This window comes from Anarhichas minor, unplaced genomic scaffold (genome assembly GCF_050575085.1).
Source record: "Anarhichas minor isolate MPS153535 unplaced genomic scaffold, ASM5057508v1 ptg000009l, whole genome shotgun sequence".
Taxonomy (NCBI): domain Eukaryota; kingdom Metazoa; phylum Chordata; class Actinopteri; order Perciformes; family Anarhichadidae; genus Anarhichas; species Anarhichas minor.
The window spans coordinates 5,959,884-5,981,429 of record NW_027466455.1 but is presented as its reverse complement, the minus strand read 5'-3'; the positions used below and the strand labels follow the sequence as shown (position 1 = coordinate 5,981,429).

The 21,546-nt window shown below is 42.3% G+C and overlaps 1 protein-coding gene across 1 annotated transcript in view; it reads left to right on the top strand.

Annotated features, from left to right (window-relative positions):
- The window catches only part of adam19a (ADAM metallopeptidase domain 19a), a 186,145-nt gene that overhangs the window by 22,183 nt on the left and 142,416 nt on the right, over positions 1–21,546 (top strand). Inside the window, exon 2 of the mRNA XM_076087223.1 lies at positions 2,675–2,754. Coding sequence (XP_075943338.1) covers positions 2,675–2,754 — 80 coding nt within the window. The remainder of the gene's footprint in view (positions 1–2,674; positions 2,755–21,546) is intronic.

Below are 21,546 nucleotides of genomic sequence, written 5' to 3'. Positions count from 1 at the left end.
AAAATGAATCTAATATTTAAGGACTAAAAGTCATAGAATGACATCCAAAGAACTAAAGCTATTTGCTTTTCAGCTAAATAACTACCAGCATGTTTTGTACATTGCCTTTTGCTAACAAAGAAAAAGAGAGGAGATATTAAAATGTTTGATTAACGATTTCAATTTGAGCTTAACAATATTGACTTTTTACCCAAGTGTAACTGGATCATGTACAATATTTAAGGATAATATAAATCATCAAATTAAATCAACAGGATCCTCTGTCTCTGATACACACAGAATAATGTCCCTTTTTCCTTCATGTTCCTGACGCCCCCACAACGGACTGAATGCCGTAGTTCATGTGAACATTAGTGTCACGCAGACAGACTGACGCTCATCTCCGTGTTTCTGTGTCTGGCTCCTCATTACCTGCTCTGGGCGGCTTGATTGGCTCCTATGTGGCAGACAGACGTTGGAGATGGGAGGAGACACTGTTCCAGAGAGGGACAATAAAGACACATGCTGCTCCTGCTGTCCTGCTGCTGTCGGGTTAATAACTGTGTCTGCAGTCTCCAACTGATTATTGATTGTCTTTAATGGCTTTTGGAAAGTAAATATGCTTCTCATTTGGTTTGGTCTCAATCTGGTTTAAACCCCCTCTCTGTTATTCATTCGGTAAACATGGAAAGCAAGATGGTTATAAAATCTTCCTCTCTTCTTCTGTGCTTGGCCAACAGTGTGTTCTTGTGTGCGTGTGTGTTTGATTCAAATCCTTGATAAACGCAGTCTTTATAAGTCCATTACACTGTTATTGCATCTTGTTCCGTCTTCCAGATGATATCAGCTGAATCTTCCCCAGAGTTGAAGTGAAAGTTCTAGAAAGTCCTCCGTTCTGGTCATTACTATTCTGCTGAAAGAAAAGGATGTTCCAATGCTATCTGTGCTAGAATTTAGAGCTGGTCCGGGCCGACACATATGAATCACTCTCTTTTAAATTCGCCGTCTGTAGAAGTGGTTTTGTCAATTTGAAGTGGGCTCATGATTCATCCGAGCTAATCTAGTCATCCTGTTGAGATCCTTGCTCAGTGAAAATGGGAGCCTTTATTCTCCAGACCTGCATCGGCACATTGACTCAGACCAAGCAGGAGACACACGGTCCAATGACTGTGACATATTTTGATCTCAGATGTAAAGTTAGTGATGCTATGCGCTGACAAAATGGTCCCACAGACAGACAGACAGCGTTCGCACATGGTGATTGGCTGTTGATAAGAGAGATTGTTGGTGATAGGTCTTTGTGTAGGTGTGAGGAAGATTTGACTTGACTTTAAAGGGTTTCTGCACTCGCAGCTCCTGAGCTGTTGACTCAACCGTGACTCAATCAGCAGGCACTAGAAGCATGAAATAGTGTGCTCAGAGAGACCACGTATTCATGTGTGGAACTCAAACACACTATACTTCAAGCACTCTTCAGACCACGGAGCACTGGGTTTTCAAAATTGAGAATAAGACAGAAACAATTACAGTTTGACAGATCATATGTGAAATGCCAAAGGACTACCAGGTGGTGAGAGTTATTACCTGAATCTGCAGCTCTGCTTCCTAGTTTTGCTGTTTTATTCACTCGCACCGGTCTCATTGTGTCCGTTTTTAAGTTCAAAGTTCAAAGCAGCAAACAGCAGACGAGCTGGTGGACATGTCTTTCTGAGGAGTTGGTGGAGACCAAACCAGCGCTAAAGGAAATGAGCTGACAGCCAGTGTTTTTCCATAGCTGCTGGATGTATAAAAGTATATAAAGTGTAACAGGTTCACCCGATCAACTTAGAAAGTCATAATATGTCAATGTTATGTTCACAATTTGATTCGTTTTTTCGTGATCAAGAGGTTTTAATATTCCTCCGTCTGTAATAATATACTATTACTGTCGTAAATCTACACATGATTTTATGCGTCTGGTCCAACGTTTTCAGTCGCAATATTGAAACTGATACCTGAGCTTTGGGTACCAGCCGATATCGAGCCGTGATCCGACAGCAGAGCTTCATTGTTAAGCTGTATACTTCACTGTGAAGAGACCGGGATCATTCCTTGTGTGAGGCAACATCAGGCCTTAATTAACAAAATATAACAAATAAATACATAGGTTTCAATTGACCAAGTTGTTATTTATGATTAAAATGATAAATCATTCACCAGTAAAAAATCTTCTGAATTAACAGGAATTACAATCCAGGCGTAAACCTTTTCAACAACGACTTGGTCAAAACAGGAATTAAATCCACTATTAGATCCAGCTATTTGAGTCAGTATGGGCCTGACATCGGTATAGCGTCAGTATTTCCCAGACATTGATGACCACAGGTGGTAAGATATTCAGACTAGTTGTTCTCTCCCATCGGCTCCTGATTGAGACCTCTGAGGATTGCAGGGAAACATCTCCAAACAGCTAGCACGTAATGCCATGTTCATGTCTTTTTAGAAATCAAAACTGGGGTTAGTGCACTTTTCTTTCTGGATTGTAACACTGTTTGCTTTCTTCTTCCTCAATGACGTACTGACACAGCACTGAGCAATAAGTTGACCCTGATGATGTCTAACCTGTCTGTGTTGACCTGCCTCTCATGCAATGTTACAGTCTACGTATACGCAGCCCTACTTCTTGTTAATCTCCGTCCTGCTTTATGTCCTGCAGGGCTGCGGGGGGGAAGGACGGTGACGGCACAGTGGCTCTCTCAAAGCCGGAGCAAGAGGGAGGCCGGAACCTCGACTCAGGTCAGACGCCTCATCAACCTGTTCTGCTGACCTTTGTGTCCCTGACGCTGGTCCTGGCACATGAAACGCTACTCAACACTACAAGTGCCTCGCCTGTGGCCAGTCGCTTTAACTGTTGATGATTACATCCATATATCTGCTAGTAACAGGAAGAGTGGCCCCAAGAGCTAGCAGTGCTTATTACACATATCAAGATAAAGGTGTTGTACAAAGCTGGCAACACAGTCATGTTTCCTGTTGCTACAGCCTCACTGGTGGTTGGACCTAACATGTGGAAATGCCATGGGGTCAAAGAAATGTAAAGGGTTCATCCATACTCTGTATGTCTAAACATGTGCTTCCATAATAGAACAATGTAATTACACCATCGCTCAGAACTTCTATCGTTCTTCCAATCATGTGTTGCATTTAAAAATGCGTTTATCCTAGATGCTTGGGAGGGTTGCGCTACTGTTACTAAGCAACCAAAACCTGCGCGCTGCGATGGTCGATGATGATGATGATGGTGATGGTGATTTTAGCAGTAAACCTCACTGACTAAACTTAACAAAGAGAAATGGACTTCCAGCTCCATACATCTCTCACAGTAGCTGTAATGCTTGATCTATCTGTGACTCGCTGACCTGTCAACCGGATGTTGTGACGTCCTTACGGCGAGGCTGAAGCAAGTAAAACATTGTGTGGGACGGGTAGTAAAGCTCCGGGTAGTCTTGTACTAAAGGGATTAACTTCTCCTTCGTTTATTTACCGTAGACTGTTATTTATGGAAGAAAGAAAAGATATCTACCAGCTCTGATTGGTTGTTCCTCGTCACATGACATGTGTTGCGCGCTGTAGCGTTCCAAAAGTTCAACTGTTTTTTATCTGTGGCGCCCTGAGGAACAGATGCTAGGGAATGCTTGCGCACCGCGGCGGAGCTGTTCTTCTGAGCGACTCGTGAACGGCCCCTTAGTTAGTCGCTGTCTGGGTTCATGGATAAACCAATGATGTCTGTCCTGGTTCTGCATGCTGCAATCCTGAGGGGGACACTTGACTCTGGAGTGTTATTATTTATATGGAGGCTTTTTACCGACCTCATTTTCAGCCCACAGACCTTCTCATCATCCACAACCTCCTCACTGGTCCACATGCACTAACACACACACACACACACACACACACACACACTGTACTCTACGTGCACATGCGCGCACAAGTAGGACAAGCACATTAAACACTCCGTGCCCTTTAGAAAAATGATGAGGAGGAAAGCAGTTCCTCGCCAGAGTTGCACCAGCAGTCAAAAGAACAGACGGTTTAAACTTAGCACAGCATATTCCAAAATGATTAACAACAGGACATTTACGAAAATCTCCTGCTGGAGATCTATCTATCTATCTATCTATCTATCTATCTATCTATCTATCTATCTATCTATCTATCTATCCCCTTTTTCAAAGACGAATACAGACGAGTGCAAACTTTCTGGCCAAGACACAGGCGAAGGGAGGCGATGCAACAGTCGGCCTTCGTTGGTTTGGTGTGTCTGGGCCTTTTGTGGATCAGATTCACCGTGTCACCGGAACCCATCAATGAAGTGAGCTGAAGCAAAGACGAATGTTTAAAAATGACTGGTGTGGCTTTTAGGGCCACACTTAAGAGGTGGAGTCTGTGATTCTAATCCAATACACTTTATGACAAATTTGTCATATCTCCTCACGGTCCGCGAGTGCAGTCATGTCACTGCAGCAGATATTATGGGACATTTCAGCTGCAAAACTAACTGTAGTTATGAACTTGACAGAGGAAAAAACTACACTTTTAGTGACGCTGCTGTTCTTAATGCGTAAATGTGCTCAGCATCTCTCAGCTCTGCTTTCTGCTATGTTCCCATTTTCATGATTGTAATGAATATTGTCCTCCATTAATGATGTATTACTTCATCCACCCACAACCCATCTGCTATTAGTCATATATATATGTACCGACCTGACCGCTGACATATCGGCAATCCACGCATTAGTAAGAAGCCAATCAGAGGCAGAGGAGGGCAAATGAGCTTTTGGTCTCGTGGGACAGTTTTGCAGGGTTTTTGCAGCGATGGGCTGTAGTTTTTACTCCTGTGTTTGTGTGCTCATGTTCTATTATATACACATTGAGGCTACTACGGGCAGTAGCTGCTCCAGATTCCACCGTATAGCTCAGTAGTTGGTGGGCTACTGTTGCTCCATGGGTTTTGGGGGGGCGGAGCCTCTGAAGGAGCACTGACGGGAGGAACGTTTGTCCTGGTGAGTTTGAATAACGGTCTCTTCTCCAGAAACGTGACGGTGCAACACGGCGAACTCTGTGAAGTGGACCTGCTCCCTATGTAGATATGAAGGGCTCATTTTAAGGGAATGAAATAATGAATATTATTACCAATAGATCCCCCTAAATCCAACACACTGGCCCTCTAAGTTGACAGTGAAATGACTGGAGCTATGGGTCGGAGCACAAACCTGAAAGCATGTAACTATGGCAGCGCATCAGGCCTTTGTCAGTTCATCCTCATCTTCCTGTTGGTGATCCACCAACAGGCTCCGGCCGGCTCCCCCAACGGGCACCGTGTAATTGACGGTGATCACTGTAGGCGTCTGACTGCCTCTCGTGCATCTTAATGCTCATGATGATGGGGAAGTGGAGCCCTGCTGAGAAAACTAACCACATAGAACGATTCAGACCCACGCTTTCATCTGCATAGCAGTGCTGGCGCTAACTGGCACGCTAACGAGTGGGTATTGATGCTCGACGGTCTGGTGTCAGCGTTAGAGGAGGATTAGCATCAGTACAGGAGAGAAGTACAGTGAGTAGTACATGTGACTACCTCACATGCTGGAAACAGTCGGGGGGGTTCATCTTTCTTGTTTTACAAAACAATTACAGAAACCTATGAGGCTGAGGCATATTTCTAGGGCTGTCACATTTGCATCATGACTGTGCGCCCCCGTTTGCAACCAATGAAATCATTTGTTCCCATATTTGGAACCAAAAGATTTGCAGTAGAAGTAAGACTCCTATCTTGTGCACTGTTAGACCTCTACTTTAGTGCATCTGGTCACATCTCCCCTGCAGTTCCCATACAGCTGAAGTTACATCCTGTAACTACTATTACTGAGGGCAGACTGAGGCTGTGATGTTTATCATCTGCTTTGATATTTGATATTTTAGATATTCTAAGCTGTTAAATTGAGTTATTGTATTATCAATGTTGCCAGTATACAGTAAACACTGAGAATTTAAAGTAATATAACTCCTTAATCAGAATGTTACTTCAAATAATCACTGAAAAATACTGCATTTTTACTGTAATAGACTGAAATATTTCAACAGTATGACTACTGTAGAATTACAGTATGTTCCTGGCGTCTCTGCTGCCAGCATTTTACTGTAAATTGAAAAAAATACAGAAACACACTGTATTATAATTTTACAGTAATAGGCTGTTAAGTATTTCACGGTATGAATACTGTAGAATTACAGTACATTGCTGGCGTCTCTGCTGCCAGTATTATACTGTAGATTGAAAAAATACAGAAATATACTGTATTCTACTTTTACAGTACTATGCTGTTATGCCATTTCACGGTATGAGTACTGTAGAATAACAGTAAAGAGCTGGCGTCTCTGCTGCCAGCACTTTACTGTTATTTAACAGAGAAATTTGTTACAGTGTATATATATATATATATACAGTATATATACAAATCCAGTTAATCGTAGAAATACTGAATATCATGGCTGATAATCGGCCAGGCCAGTGATCCAAATGCTTCAAAGCTTCAGTATTCGAATGCATCGTGTTTTTCTTTTTTCGCACTGTGTGACAGAGATTGACACAGTCGGCCTACAGTGACACACGTCCGTAACCTAAATAGTGCGTCCACATAGCGGATGGTCTGCTGGATGTAGATCTCGTCATCTGCCCATGTTCGCCGACTGCACGGCCTGAAAGGTGAGACCACGCTGACCGTTGAGGTTATGTGCCATGTCATTGGGATTGCTCATGGATTCTTTGACAGATATAGCTAGCTGGGAGACTCCACCCCGACTCACCAGTAGGGGGTTGATTTGACTAATTGCATGTCCAGAAAGGAAATGATCAGAAAGGTGTGACAGAGTCATTAAGGGGACATCTGTTCACCTTTCACCTCCTCTCCTCTCATACACAGAGGAAGCTGCTCAGTGTCAGAGGCTCCATCCATCACCATTTGTTGTTGTAGCTTTATACTCCGTCTCTTGTCCTTCAATTATTTGTCGGGGGAGTTCAAAGACTGGCCGCGGCCTCTGTCCTCCTCAGCCTCGTTTTTCATCTCTCTGTGTGCTCAGAGCTCTGCGCCATGTTCCCGCCCCCCCGCACCTCTACTTTCCGTCTCCCTGGTGATTAGATCATCTCTCACCTCACCAGCGCGCTGGAGATGGAGATGACATTCAGCCCGGAGATTAAGGAGTGCACACACATGGATCCACACCTGGTGCAGACGCTGCGTGTGTGTGTGTGTGTGTGTGTGTGTGTGTGTGTGTGTGGGGGTGCCTTGCATTTATGCAAAGGAGCATTTGCATGCACATTACACTGATGATACCCACTAGGATTCACCTGATATGGTCTCAGAAAGCTGCCCATTGAAGCCCAGCTAATTCACATCTAAGAAAGAAGTTGTTTCCTTTGAATCAATTAAAGCTAAAGGCTTCCATGAGACATTATTGATCAGTTCACCAATCAATTATCAGGGTTTTGATAGTAATCCCTGGCCTATATTTATTTTTTTCAATATTTATGTTTTTGGCCACAACTCACCACAGTGCACTTTGCTGTTAAGCCTCATGCAGTCATTCTAAATATGTGGCTGTGAAGTGAAGCTGCATCCTGTATATGACATACTGTTTCTCACCTCGGTCATTCCACCACAAACATTTACTCACTGTACCTCACTGTATGAAAACGAGTTGAGTTGAGATAAGGTCAGAGATAGTAGTGTCCACTATGGCCCAAGGATCCCCTCTGTGACCAGTGACGTGATAATCACTCATTCAGTTGCTCTGCATCCTTTTGAAATGGTTGTGATGAAGTAAACCATCAGCTGGTTGGTGGTTGGTGGTCTGAGTGATTAGTGAAATCAGATCATTATTTATGTCAACTCATTCTGTAAACACAAGATCATTTCTCTGGTCGTATGGACCAGATGGTCGTCTTTTATTCGCTGTCTGTTGTGATAGAAGTGGTCCATTGGCAAATGCTTAGACAGCCATGTCTGTTCTAGCAGACATTTGTTCATCTGTGCTCTGTATTTGTACATAGTTTGATGTTTCCGTTCAGTCATCACTTTTCCTTTCTCCCTTTTCATGACCAAATAAGTGTGGAATTCCTGGAGTAACTTGGAAACATGTCTCCATGACTCATCATTATGCTATTTAGCCCTAAGCCGTCATGGATGTGGAATCTAGAGCTGATGTCGGACCAGCTGCTGTAATCAACCAACAAAGGGATCTGTATCTGCCAGTATGGATCATCAATGATCGGCAAAGGGACGTTAATGGGGATCTCCTTCTGGTACCTAGAGCCCCCCACGGGGGTCTTTTTAGAAAAGTTTAGCGTACAGCGTGTCGTAGAATGCACTTTTCATAAACAAATATAATTAATCCTCCACACATATTATATACCCAATTAACGACAAAAGTCTGGGCAAAATCATCATACCTCGCCTTGTATGCATAATCACACCACCAAAACACTTTAGCGCTTTAGAATACTTTGAGGAAGGTTTTTACGCCTCCGGCAAGTTATCAGAGCGGCCGTCGTCTCATCCTCCGCTGCAGCGATCAGCAGGTAAACAGTAGAGCTAAAGCGTCCACACGCTGCCCATCAGCACCGTGGCCTGGCCTCGCTGAAATGAATCACTGTGTAGTGTTGGTCGGAAGATTGACAGATTAACAGTTAATGAAAGCGTTTTGTGAAGAAGATCAAAGGCTTTATTGTGCTGGTGGCGTGCAGACGACACTGTTTTACAAAATCAGCAGAAGTTGAAGCGTCCCTGCCTCCCCATCGTGCCTTTTCTTTCTTTGAACAAAGACAGAAGCAGAGCTGTCTCAGCAGTGCTGTCCTGTGAACCGCTGGGCTGAAGGGAAGAGACACAAACGTCTCCACAGTGCTGCTGTGTTTCTGGACATCCCACAGCTCATGTTCCTCTGGACCTCCACTACATGTTGATGAGATGGAGCACGGAGACGAGAAAGTGGTTTTGTTCCAGAATGACTGAACAAATATAAACTTTAAAGATATTTATCAATGTTTTTTGGTCCAAATATATCTTTTCTTGTTTTTCATGATTCTTTCCATTGAATCTCAAATCTGTATTCAGGCTGCAAAGAGAGACTGACACTTGCTTGTTTTTTAGTGGTTTTATCTTCCCGATGTACAAACATGCTGTCGTGAAAACAAAAGCAGGCTTATCAACATGTAGACAGAAGCAGATGACATGTTTGCTGCTCATCTCTTTGTCCTGACAGAAAGGAGCTGCTCCACGCTCTGCTCTTCCCCTCCCTCTTCCTTTGTGTACATCTGGCATGTGTACGCTCCCCTGCCTTTCTGCTTGTGTGTGCATTGGGCGAAGTCAGCAATAAGCTGCTATCTGTATTTTTGCCACGGTTAGGGTTTCACCTCAGAGCGATACATTTGAATTGATTCTTAGTGCTGATATCTTTGTACACGTTTGGATTTAAGCTTATTTCCTGATAGTACAGCGTCTGCCAAAGCATTTATACATCGGTGGTGCAGCGCATGGAGAAACGGCAACAGGTAGCTCCCATGAACTTCGCTTTGTTACCGGAGCAAGTGTGTCCTGTGACATAGACAGACTCATCAACATCGGAAAAGGAAGCCGGGGATTGGGTTTATCTTCCAACTAGCCAGCCAGACCAGCCGGACCAAGCACCACCGAGGAAGAGAGGGAAGACTATAACAGCTGGGCAGCTTGGAGCTGGAGTCGTTCTGCTACCCAGCCGGTCTTACTAAAGTGGAATGAATGAACCAGAATGCAACAGTAGACCAGAGACTGTTGGGCCTAAATCTCACAGAGAGCTGGCTCTTGTTCTTTGCTTTTCTTCTGTAGCATAAAGGGACTACAGCTGCATTTGGTTGTGCAACCCTGTGTGGAACAATGGCAATGAATGAACCTCAATACTGTCATGGTCAAAGTGCCCCCCCACCCTAATCCACACGCTCAATTATATTTTCTGCAAATATGAATTAAATGAAGGAGAGAAATTCCTCCGAACATCTCATTATAAACTCAACACAACTAACTAAACTCCTCCTATTTCCCTGCAGTCAGTAGCAGATGAAACAGAAAAGAATCGAGACATGATTAGGAAACTACAGACCCAGAAAGAAAAGCATCCTTTCATTTTCCAAGATAATGCTGAGATGTGGTTTTTAAATCTCCACCCTGCCAGTGATAAAACATTTGCATTTTTTAACAATAGAATATAAACTCCTCCATGCTCCTCTAAAAAATACAAAGAGCCAGAGAGAAGACAGAGGAGCTGACCTCAATGGAAGCTACAGGCCTGCACGGGGACTCCTAACGTGTTCACATACAACCTGAAGCAAGATTTGAAATTGCTTTGTTTACATGAATTTGACTGCTGCAGTATTTCTGTCAGTGTTTATCAGCCACAAACAGCCAGCAGATGTGTTTCCTGTGTGAAAGTACAGACATCTGCTGTCACAACATTTACGACGGTATGAGAAGACGCACGCTGAGACTCACAGATTGCAGAAGTCAGCAGAAACTCACTCGTTTCTCTTGTATTTCATCAGCTGCATCCTCTGTTTGCTATCTATTCATGCATTAAAGGGTTAGTTCCCCTAAATTACAAAACATGTTTTCTCATTTACCTCTCGGGGTATTAAATGTTAGTCCAGGTTGTGAGATATTCATCTCCACCCATGTACAATGGAGATGAATTGATTTCATTTGTGGTGATCAAATCTAAAGATTCTGCAGCAATAGTTGCTATGAAACCAGTGACGGCACGTTCTGCGGATTATCCAGAGTAATGCAGTAATTACAGTTTTGTTGTAATTTGAGTGAACCAGTGTTTTAATAATTCAAACAGAGACGTCCATATGTCCCTGTGGACTTTGGGTTTGGTCTCTTTTTCATGGTGTGGTCGAGGCCCCTCAGTTCAGATTGTAATGCTACAGCATATAATGATATTCTATGTGTGCTCTGCCATATTTGGTCATTTCCTGTTTCAACATGACAACGTCCCCGTGCACAAAGCCGGCTCCTCAGAGAACAGCAAAGGCGTGGAAGTGTCACAGCGAGCCCCCCTTCCTCTTTCTCTCAGGGTCATCCCAGGACATGCGTCAGGGTCAGGAATGTGAGAAAATTGCGTTTTTAAATTACATTTTTTTTACTCCTTATTCCAGATATTGTCCCGATGTTTGCATTTGTAAAAAGCATGCTAAATCTCTGCTCACCAATCCAAGCTGTCCGTCTTCATTTGAAACGTTACAGCACAACAATGCCGGCTGTGTGGGGGTGGCAGAGAGCTGGAGTTACATCTCTGCTGCACTTCAAAGCCCCAGATTGTGTTTTACAAATGGTCATTCATGTGCTGCTCATGTCAGGCAGACTATTTCAACATTTTGACGAACCTTCAACACAGCTCTCCACTGTGCAAACCCTGCTTTAGATTTAATAACGCAGCAGATAACTGATTATTGTGAATGTATCCAATATTGCCTGAGGAAATATCAAGATTGTATGAGCGTCCTATTATGAACAGCCACAGCTCTGCAGTAGAAGGTTAATTCACTTGCACAATATCCAATTTAAAATGTGTGTTTCATGATTTTACACATTATTGACTTTAAGTACATTCTTTGTCATAGTACTGACCTGGGGGGGGGGGGGGGCATTGGTTATATCTAGTCAAACCTTAATAAGCTATTTCCAAACTTAAACTGAACCTTAAAGCTGCACATATGGACACTAGTGGTGAAACGGATCATAAAGCTCACGGTTGGGATCGTATCACGGATACTAATTGCCGATCATTGATGATCCATATCAACAGTTGTTTTATTATAGTAGCTGGTCTACAAGGATCCAAAAATAATTCAGTGTAAACATCAATAATTCTAAATGTTATCCTTTGACTTTGTTCAAGTCATTTGTAGTGTTTTCTTTCTGTATAAAAACACACAATTCAAATGATAAGATCATATTTTTATTTAATCTTGTGATTAGTAGTTTTAATGATGTAATATAAGCTGCTTATAGTGTAAACAGCTCATCATTTATCTCTAATATCTATTTGATATTAATGTGTGAAAGGACTGAATTGTGAGGAGCTGTGGGAGACACACTGTCCACACAAACACACACTTATATTTAAGAGGTAAAACACTTTGAAATAATAAAAGAGTAAAAGAGAAAAACAAATGTCCATATATATTTTATTGCTCATAGAGTTGACTCAAAACCACCGCATTGCTGTTACAACTATGAATCACATTACATTTACTAATCACCTTAACCCAGAATACCTTACATTTTAAATATTCACGTCCCATTTGAATAACCATCAGCTTTGGGGGACAGGTGAGGTGGTGTGTAAATATTTTCTTGTACAAGCAGACCCTCTTTTGTTATAAATGAAGCCATATTTCCAGATGCAAACGTAACGATCTGATATCCTCTACGAGTATCGGCGCTGTCACTGTCGAGGTACCACCTTCTCCTCACGTTGAGCCAGGAGAAACATCTCTCGCTGCAGATATTTTGACTTGTTACAAAGCAAAATGTCCGCCATCAAAAAGAGAAGAGTGTGCCACTAACAAAACAAACTCAGACAGAAGATGAAAGGTATCACAGTACTGCGTGCACGGTTTGATTGACAGCTGATCCAAATACTAACGCAGCATAGCAGTGATCTCCTGGCATGAAAGATGCAAAGTCGATGGGTAAAAAGATTCCACAGACGATCACGGTAACGATGTACGACTGCTACTTTCTGTTCCTCGGTCTGATTGCAGAGCCTGAATGTCCCTGAGACTGCAGTAGTGTACAATACACACGTCTCTCCAAGCCTCACATTTGTATTGCATGGACACACTGCATTTAATGAATCCAAATGGAACTGACCCCCAGTGCCCTTCGAGGACTGCTGGAGACACAGCTGTGCTGAAACTGTTTGTTTTGCTTCCTGATAGACAATGAGATGTGAAGCGATGCTGGATCTGCTCATCCCCAGTGTACATCTGGTTCCTTCCACACATGACTATTGTTGAGCAATGAATTGACAAAGCGTCTCCACTAAGCCTCCATCTGGACTCCAACACATGACGCCGGTGGCCAGATGCACAAATGAAACTGACAGTTTACTTTTCAACCTAAGTCTTAACGTTCTGCTCTTACAGGCTGCAGTTTTTAATTACCACGCACTGTTATGCTCGACGTGCTGATCATCGTATTCTGCAGAACTCCAGAGGGCGCACAAAAAATATACTGAAGATACATCAAAATATATCAAGTGTGAACTTAATTCTTATATTCATAAACTACTTTATTACCTTTACACAAGCCTTGTAAAGAAACAAGTCAAGTATTAAATGCATTATGCAGTTCAAGCAAAGGTTGAATATCCTGTAAGCAATTTGACTTTCTAAAGCATTTAAAACCAATTTGCCATCTTTATAAAATCCTCGGACATGTATATAGTGCTTTTATCTTTTATCAATGAACTCTTTCAGTCATGTCTCTGTGAGTCTCTGTGTAAAAGGGCCTTGAGCAACATGTCGGGGAGATATCGGTATGGCTGTGCTGTGAATAGAAGCAGAAACATTGCAGGGACGAAAGGGTCACGGCCGTCTGGCGAAAGACGCTTTCACACGGAGCCGGCCAACCAATCACAAGACTCTCACCTAACTTGTCTGCGTGTACATATTGGAGCGTCTTGAGAGATAGGTTTCTCTAACTCGATCTAAAATTGACTGGAACTCGCTTAATTGTGAACAGAGTTTCATGAAATTGAGTTTGTCATAAACGTGAGAAATTGAACATGATATCTGCGTTTTACCTTTAGATGAGTTTGGGTGACACGTCATACAATCCAGATTGTTTCTAGCAAACTGAATCCTTAAGTTGATTCTGATCTACGCTTCAAGTGAAGATATCTGCCTCATGCTGGCAGTAGATGAAAGGTCAGGGCTCCCCACCATCATTAGGAATCATCATCCAGAGACCACAAAGGTCCAGGTAGTCAAGATATCTTACTGTGGCTCAAAATGCTCTTCTGTGTATTGTGTAAATTGTTAATGTATATGTTCACACATTTGTGATTTATGGTTTTGTGTGGGTAAACTGATAATGAACATGATAGGCCACGGCCCTTGGACTGATTTAAGAGTCCTCAGTAAGTGTGACAGCAGTAATGACATTCATTTTGACGCTCTCTTTACTGTCATCCAGCACCAAACATCTATCAGCGCTTGTTTATCAGATCAACATGCATAAGAAAGATTGAATCCTTCTTATCAGCCTTGGTTCTGGTCAGCAGTCATAAGGAACAACACAGCTTCCTGTGCTGCATCGCAAAATCCTCCTCTAATGTTTCTTTAAACATGGAGATGATATCTTCTAAATCCCTCGTGCTTGTTCACATCTTGCTGGAGGGTCTGATTCTCAGAAGAGATGCTCTTAAAGAGATCAGGGATTCTGACGATTGGGTCCAGAGGGCTTCTGAGGGGGACTCAAGCAACCTGATGAACGGTTTCATTCAGCTCTAATTTAATTCTCTAGAAATGATCTCAGTCTGAAGACATATAAGATTGACTGTTGTAATCATACTGCGGCTCTTCCCGAGTGTGCAGTCTAAATGAATCAATAGAACCTTCCCCGTCCTTTATGAGACAACATATTATCAATTGGTGGCCTGTTTCCTTCAGTGCAACAGCATTTACATGAGAACATTTGCGAACGCCTCTCTAGACAGTTACATCATCATTTATTGATCATCCTGTCAACATTACGGCAAACTAAAATCTCCTCAACAAAGGTCCAGGTAGATTTAGTAGCGTAATGAAGACTGAACACACCGTTTCTCACATATAACTGCATTAATAATAAGGGATTTACAGAAGATATAAAACCACAGTGTGTATATATATATATATATATATATACACAGTATATACAGTGCCCTCCAGAATTATTGGCACCCTTTGATAAAAATGAGCAAATCAGGCTGTGAAAAAATGTCTTTATTGTTTATCCTCATGATCTTTCATTCAAAATATTCACAAAAATCTAACCTTCAACTGAAGTAACATAATTGAAAGAAACATTAAATTCTTATCCTGAAACAAATATTTTTCTCAAAAATATATGTGCCACAATTATTGGAACCCCTTCATGTAATATTTTGTGCAGCCTCCCTTTGCCAAGTTAACAGCTCTGAGTCTTCTCCTATAATGCGTGATGAGGTTGGTGAACACATGGCACTGGATCTGAGACCATTCCTCCATGCAGAATCTCTCCTTCAGATCCCGAGGTCGACGCTTGTGGACTCTCGTCTTCAGCTCATCCCACAGATGTTCTATGGGGTTTAGGTCGGGGGACTGTGATGGCCATGGCAAAACCTGTATTCTGTGGTCGGTGAACCATTTTTGTGTAGATTTTGAGGTGTGCTTCGGATCATTGTCCTGCTGGAAGGTCCAACCACGGCCCATTTTAAGCTTCCTGGCAGAGGCTGTGAGGTTTTCATTTAATATCTGCTGGTATTTGATGGAGTCCAGGATACCATGCATCCTAACAAGATGTCCAGGTCCTTTGGAAGAAAAACAGCCCCACAACATCAAAGATCCACCACCATACTTCACAGTGGGTATGAGGTGTTTCTCTGTGTGGCTATCTTTCTGTCTACGCCAAACCCACCTCTGATGTTTGTTGCCAAAAAGCTCTATTTTGGTCTCATCTGACCATATAACCCGGTCCCATTGAAAGTCCCAGTGACGTTTGGCAAACTGTAGGCGCTTTAGTTTGTTGTTGATTGACAGCAGAGGCTTTTTTCTGGCAAACCTCCCAAACAACTTGTGGTGATGTAGGTGGGTCTGATGGTACTTTTGGAGACTTTCTGACCCTAAGACTCTGCAGTTCTCCAGCTGTGATCCTTGGAGATTCTTTTGCCAGTCGAACCATCCTCCTCACGGTGCGTGGGGTCAATGTACACACACGTCCTCTTCCAGGCTGATTCTTAACATCTCCCGTCACTTTAAACTTCTTAATTATTGCCCTGATAGTGGAAATGGGTATTTTCAACTGTTTAGAGATTTTCTTATTTTCTGTTTATATATATTTTTTTCTTTCAATAATTTTACGTTTATGAAAAGGTAACATTTTTGTGAATATTTTGAGTGAAAGACCAAGAGGATAAACAGCAAAGAATTTTTTTCACAGCCTGTTTTGCTCATTTTTATCAAAGGGTGCCAATAATTCTGGAGGGCACTTTATAACCTCCAGCTACTAGTTTTATTGAGAAGATATAGCACGTCCCGAAGCGTCAAGGTTCATCTATTGTTATTGTTCAGGGTTGCACAATAAAATGAAGTTGTAGCCCCTGTATGCTACTCAAGAACATCAAGAAAAATGAAAAGTATTCGTGTCACACTATCTTACACACCTAGTTTGGATTTTTCTTGACAAGTACCGTTTCCAAGTTCATGCATGAACTTTCATGCTGAGCTTCTAGTATTCACAAAAGGTTTCAACCTATACCCTTCCATTACAACGGAGAGAACATCATCTGCTGATGAAGACCATGTTACACCATCAAAAGCTCTGGAACAAGCTAGTAAGTGGACCGGGGCTGAGATTCTTTTGTCAAACTCTTTCAGAATTGGTGACTGTGGCTCAGGAAGTAGAGCAGATCGTCCACTAATGGAAAGATTGTCCGTTTGTTCCCCGGCTCCTCCAGTCCACATGTGGAAGGTTCCACGGGGTACTGAACCCCAAATTGCTCCTAAAGACTGTGGATCGCGTCTTTTGCAATGAATTGGGTCTGATCGCCATTGTGCTCAAACTTAGTCAGCAATGCAAGCTGTTATTTGAAGCTAAATATATCCAACAACATAATCAAGAAGAAAGATGTGTTAGGTACGTCTAAATATAGCATAAAGAATGCCTTCAAGGTCTTAAACTAAGCTTTTAAACGCAATCACAGCTATTTATTTAGCTGGTGCTCATGTTCCTGTCATTCAAATCAGAAAGTGAAGCCAGCTCAGAGGATAAAAGGATTTACAGTTTATATATAATGAAGTGTTTTGGGTGGAGCAAGGTAGGGGAGCGAGACATTAACAGATGTACCACGGCAGTGAAAGAGAGCACGGGTGGATCCGTTGGCAGTGTTGTTTTGATCGCAGCGGGGTCGGCTTTCTGAACGCCATGGAGGGAGAGTCTACAGCTGTGCTGTTCCAATAGGAGAGGCTCCTTTGATCAGGCTCTCTTTAGAATACAGAGACATCTTCCACAATGAGCAGCAAGATGTCAGTCTGCTGGGGTTTAGGGATATTTCAAGGAGCACAAATGGGATATGACTTGTTTTCAAAGCACATTTTTTGTTTGAATAGTGAGCAGTGTGCCTTTTTTTTTTTAAGCAGATGCCAAGGCGCACACAACCGTGACTCATAAAAGACATGGAGTATGACACCAGCACACCAGAATGCCAAACACTCACTTAAAAAGCACTTCTTTGTTAGATTCACCATGACAACTTTCAGAAATCAGATCACTTTCCTCGGGATTAGCACCTTCCTGTATCTATCTATCTATCCTTCAAGATACGGGTGCTGACTGCCCAGCAACCAACAGGCAGCACATTTATAAAGAACCTTCTTCTGTTCCCTCCTACACATTCATCTTTGTCCACACTGACTTTTGGATGAGCTTTGTTTGGGGTGTCACGGGGGAAACCCGAAGAAATAGTTCAATGTAAAGCACATTTACATCAGAAAATACATTTTGAAGGAAATAGCGCCTGGATTGTGTTTTATCAACAAAATGTGAACATGCTCACATGGAATGTGTCTGAAAGCTGTTCACTGCCAACCCAAACGTTAATAAATATATATTAAAAAAAAAAAAAGATATATATATTTATATATATATATATATATATATATTTATATTTATATATATATATATATATATATTTATATATATATATATATATATATATTTATATATATATAAACACATCTGCAAAGTTTTCTCTCTACAATGTGGGCTCTTGGCACCTAAAGCATTTACGTCTGGTTCTGTTTCAAACACTAAGCCCTTCGCTGAGCTTTGGGGACGATGGTGGTTCTTGCAAATGTCCCAGAGCGACCCGATGCTTGGCCCCTTGAAGTGCCGCTTGCAGTGTTGTCGATAACTGCTCATCGCTCGTTGACTTCAAGGAAGTGAGGAAGCGTTCAGTTTTAACCTAAATATATGTATATCCAGCAGCTAAAGTGAACTGCAGTCAATGAGCCATGCTCGAATTAAGACTGCAGAGCCTTGAAGCCCCGCCCCCGCTGCTGCACAGACCTCTACTTGTTTATTTAAAGTTTATTAATATTGAATGTGTCGTGCATCAACTTCATCATTGCGTGTCCTTGGGTCTCCAGCAATACACCCATGTGAATCGGATGGACGGTTCCCGAGAGACATTAAGGACACACACACACACACACACACACACACACACACACACACACACACACACACATAGACAGAAGATCCTTCATAGTTAGATGTTGCTAGAATAACTTGATTTGGCAGTTTCCTTCAAAACCTGTTTGCTGTTGCAGGGTTGAGTGATAATGACTGAGTGACTGATAGCAGAGCCACTCTGATCGGTTCCCAGACATATTGACTTGGCCTGTGGAGTTAATTACATTTCCTCCTAAGCACGTTAGTAGAGAGATGTGTTTTATAGGAGACAAGGTTGCACGAGGTTACGAGCAGCCTTGCCATCCAGCGTTGGAGCAGTGCTAACGGGACGGGAGACTTCTTCAGTGAGCAGCTTTGGTGAGGACAGAATTCCCAGGACCTGAACGAGACGACGCTGAGCAGGAGGAAGATCTGTCATGTCCCCTTTTCCAGGAAGTCAGGCAGCTGCACAGAGAGCTCAGAGTCTGTCACACCAGGGTCCTCCCTGCTTCCAAATTCTGCTCTCTACCCACTTTCCTGAAAATTGAGCAACATTTGGAGCGCACATGGAGCCAGCAGACACTGAATCTGCAGCCAGCCTGCTCCAGCTCCGGCCTGATAATCCTGTCATGTCGCATTTGGGCTCAGTTATATCGACCGGCTTGGGTTTTGTCCCAGGTCCTCAGTGAGAACCGGAAGCAGTGATCGGACAGCATGAGCACTCAACAGATATAAAAAGGATTGTTACTCTTTTCAAATGTCTTATTTAGCAGTTTTTGGCCAGCACTGATCTGCTCCTCCATCTCCAGAGTACAGCAGACAGCCGAGTGCTACATCTTAATTCAAGCCATGCTCTTGGACTGCATTGTTTGAAAATGAAATGGAGAGCCCCCAAAGGTCTTTTGTATGATGGGAAATTGATTGCCGTTGGTATTGTGTGGCTGGTATTCAACTGCAGAATGCAGAATTGGAAGAAAAAGGAAGAAAAGGTAAGGAGGGATGTGAATGCTGGCCCTCGTTAGAGCAAAGTGAGTTGGAGGTAATTACAATCGGCCTCTCTTTCCACACAATGGATTAGGTAAAGATTGATGCCGTAATATCAATTCCGTTTCATTTCTACAGGCTTTGCGTATGGATGTTTGCTCTGCCCGTGTTTGTTAGAAAGTGATTTTGTGAATGAATTGTCTGATCTGGGGAATAAGCACGTTCATATGAAAATGTGTGAATTAGTCAACGGTTTTACGGGAAAGAAGGAAGCACCAGAGAATCCATCATAACGATGAAATGAGGTGAGAAGAGGCGGAAGCAGCCCATTTGGCTGGAAGTCTTAGATATGAAAAGCTCTGTATTTCATTGTGGGATGGTACTCTGTCAAAGCCTGAGTCTGTGACAGTAAGTTGGACTCCTGTGTGTTTGCAGGGGGTTGGAGGTTGACACTGAGTGGAGGTCATCCACTAGCCCATATACGCTCCATAATGCATGTACTTCATCTTTTACACTGTCAAAGTCACTCTACTCTGCACTTTATTATTGTCACGGAATGTACATCGTCATACTGCTGATGTGTGTGTGTAAGTGTGTGTTATACTGCACAGATTGATACACACATACACAGTTATATCAATTACATCTCTGCATCTCATCCCAATGAACATAACGATGATGTAATCTCTTTGGCATGTGCTCAGTAAAGTGTTAGGTTCAAGGAACCTCTAGACTGTGGGGAAACCGCAGGTAATCCAGCCTCTTACACAAAGAGAACCGGTTTCAATTATAAACAAAGCATTTAATACCTCTCATGCTAAAACAATTGCATAGTGGAGTACATTATTTACAGTTACACCGAATATGACCTGCTCACCCCAAAAAACGTTACCACCCACCCAGTGGTACAGGAGCAAGAGAACGGAAGTCCTTTCTCTCCCGCCTTACATAGTTCAAAAAACATCCCATAATGTCCGTAGTTCCTATTGGCTAAATCCAGCTGGCTCCTCCTCTCTCAGCCAGCTAGGACCCCCCTGGCTCGGGTGATGCTCCTTCTGCGTCCGCTGCAATTGCCTGTCTAGAAATCTCTGTCTATCCCTCTGCTACTCTTTACAGTTTAATACATTCAATGACTGTCTTTTATGGCTTAACACTTCTATGATAAACATTCTATATAAAGATAAGGTTTTGCAACTTTTGGCAAAAACTTCACAAGTTTCACAAGCATAGAGCTAAAGGTGCTACAAATACTAAGATACACTTCTAACTACAAATCACTTGTAACTACAAATCCTAAAACACTTCTACAATTATAAATCTTCTAATTATGTATTCCAAGACACTTCTAATTATGATTTCTTAATTATGAATTATTAAACACTATTATAATTTCTTAAAGCACAGTTCTAAACCCAAATTTCCTACAAAAGCTCAGTGGGAAGAAATGGCTCCACTAGAAACACGGCCACAGCCAACCAAATATGATCTATGAGAGTCCTCAGTAGGGTTTCACAAAATACAGACACATCATAACAAATATGAATTCCTGTATACCTCTGTTGGGTCAAACTTAACACAGTCAATGATCATGTGTGTAGTGAGAGGGATGCTTTCCAGCTCGCTCACAGTTCAATAACTCTACGGTTGCTGTGTTATTGTTTCTGGGGGACAGGAAATGAGTTTCATCAAAAACTAAAATTGCAATTTTTTAAACTATTCACGGCTTCTTCACTCTCAGGAAAGAATCCTGCTGAGCTGCAGAGTTTTTTTATTCATATTTTTGTATGGCTGGTTGTTAGTTACCAGCTATTTTGAAAGCAGGTCTCCTTTCCTGCATCTGGAGCTGTCAGAGCCCTCTGCCCTCTTAACCAGTCAAGTCTGTCATTTATTACTTTTTGGAAGAAATGCTTGTTTTTGTAGTGTGTGTGTGTGTGTGTGTGTGTTGTGTGTCTTTCTGTGTATGCTCACTCACTTGCACCAGGCAATTTGCGATGCTATAGTACCTCCCTTTTCCATTATTTCCTTAATAACGTGGTAAAACATTCATCTGCATAGAATAATTAACAGAGAAAGGATAAGTGGGCACAGCGTTTTG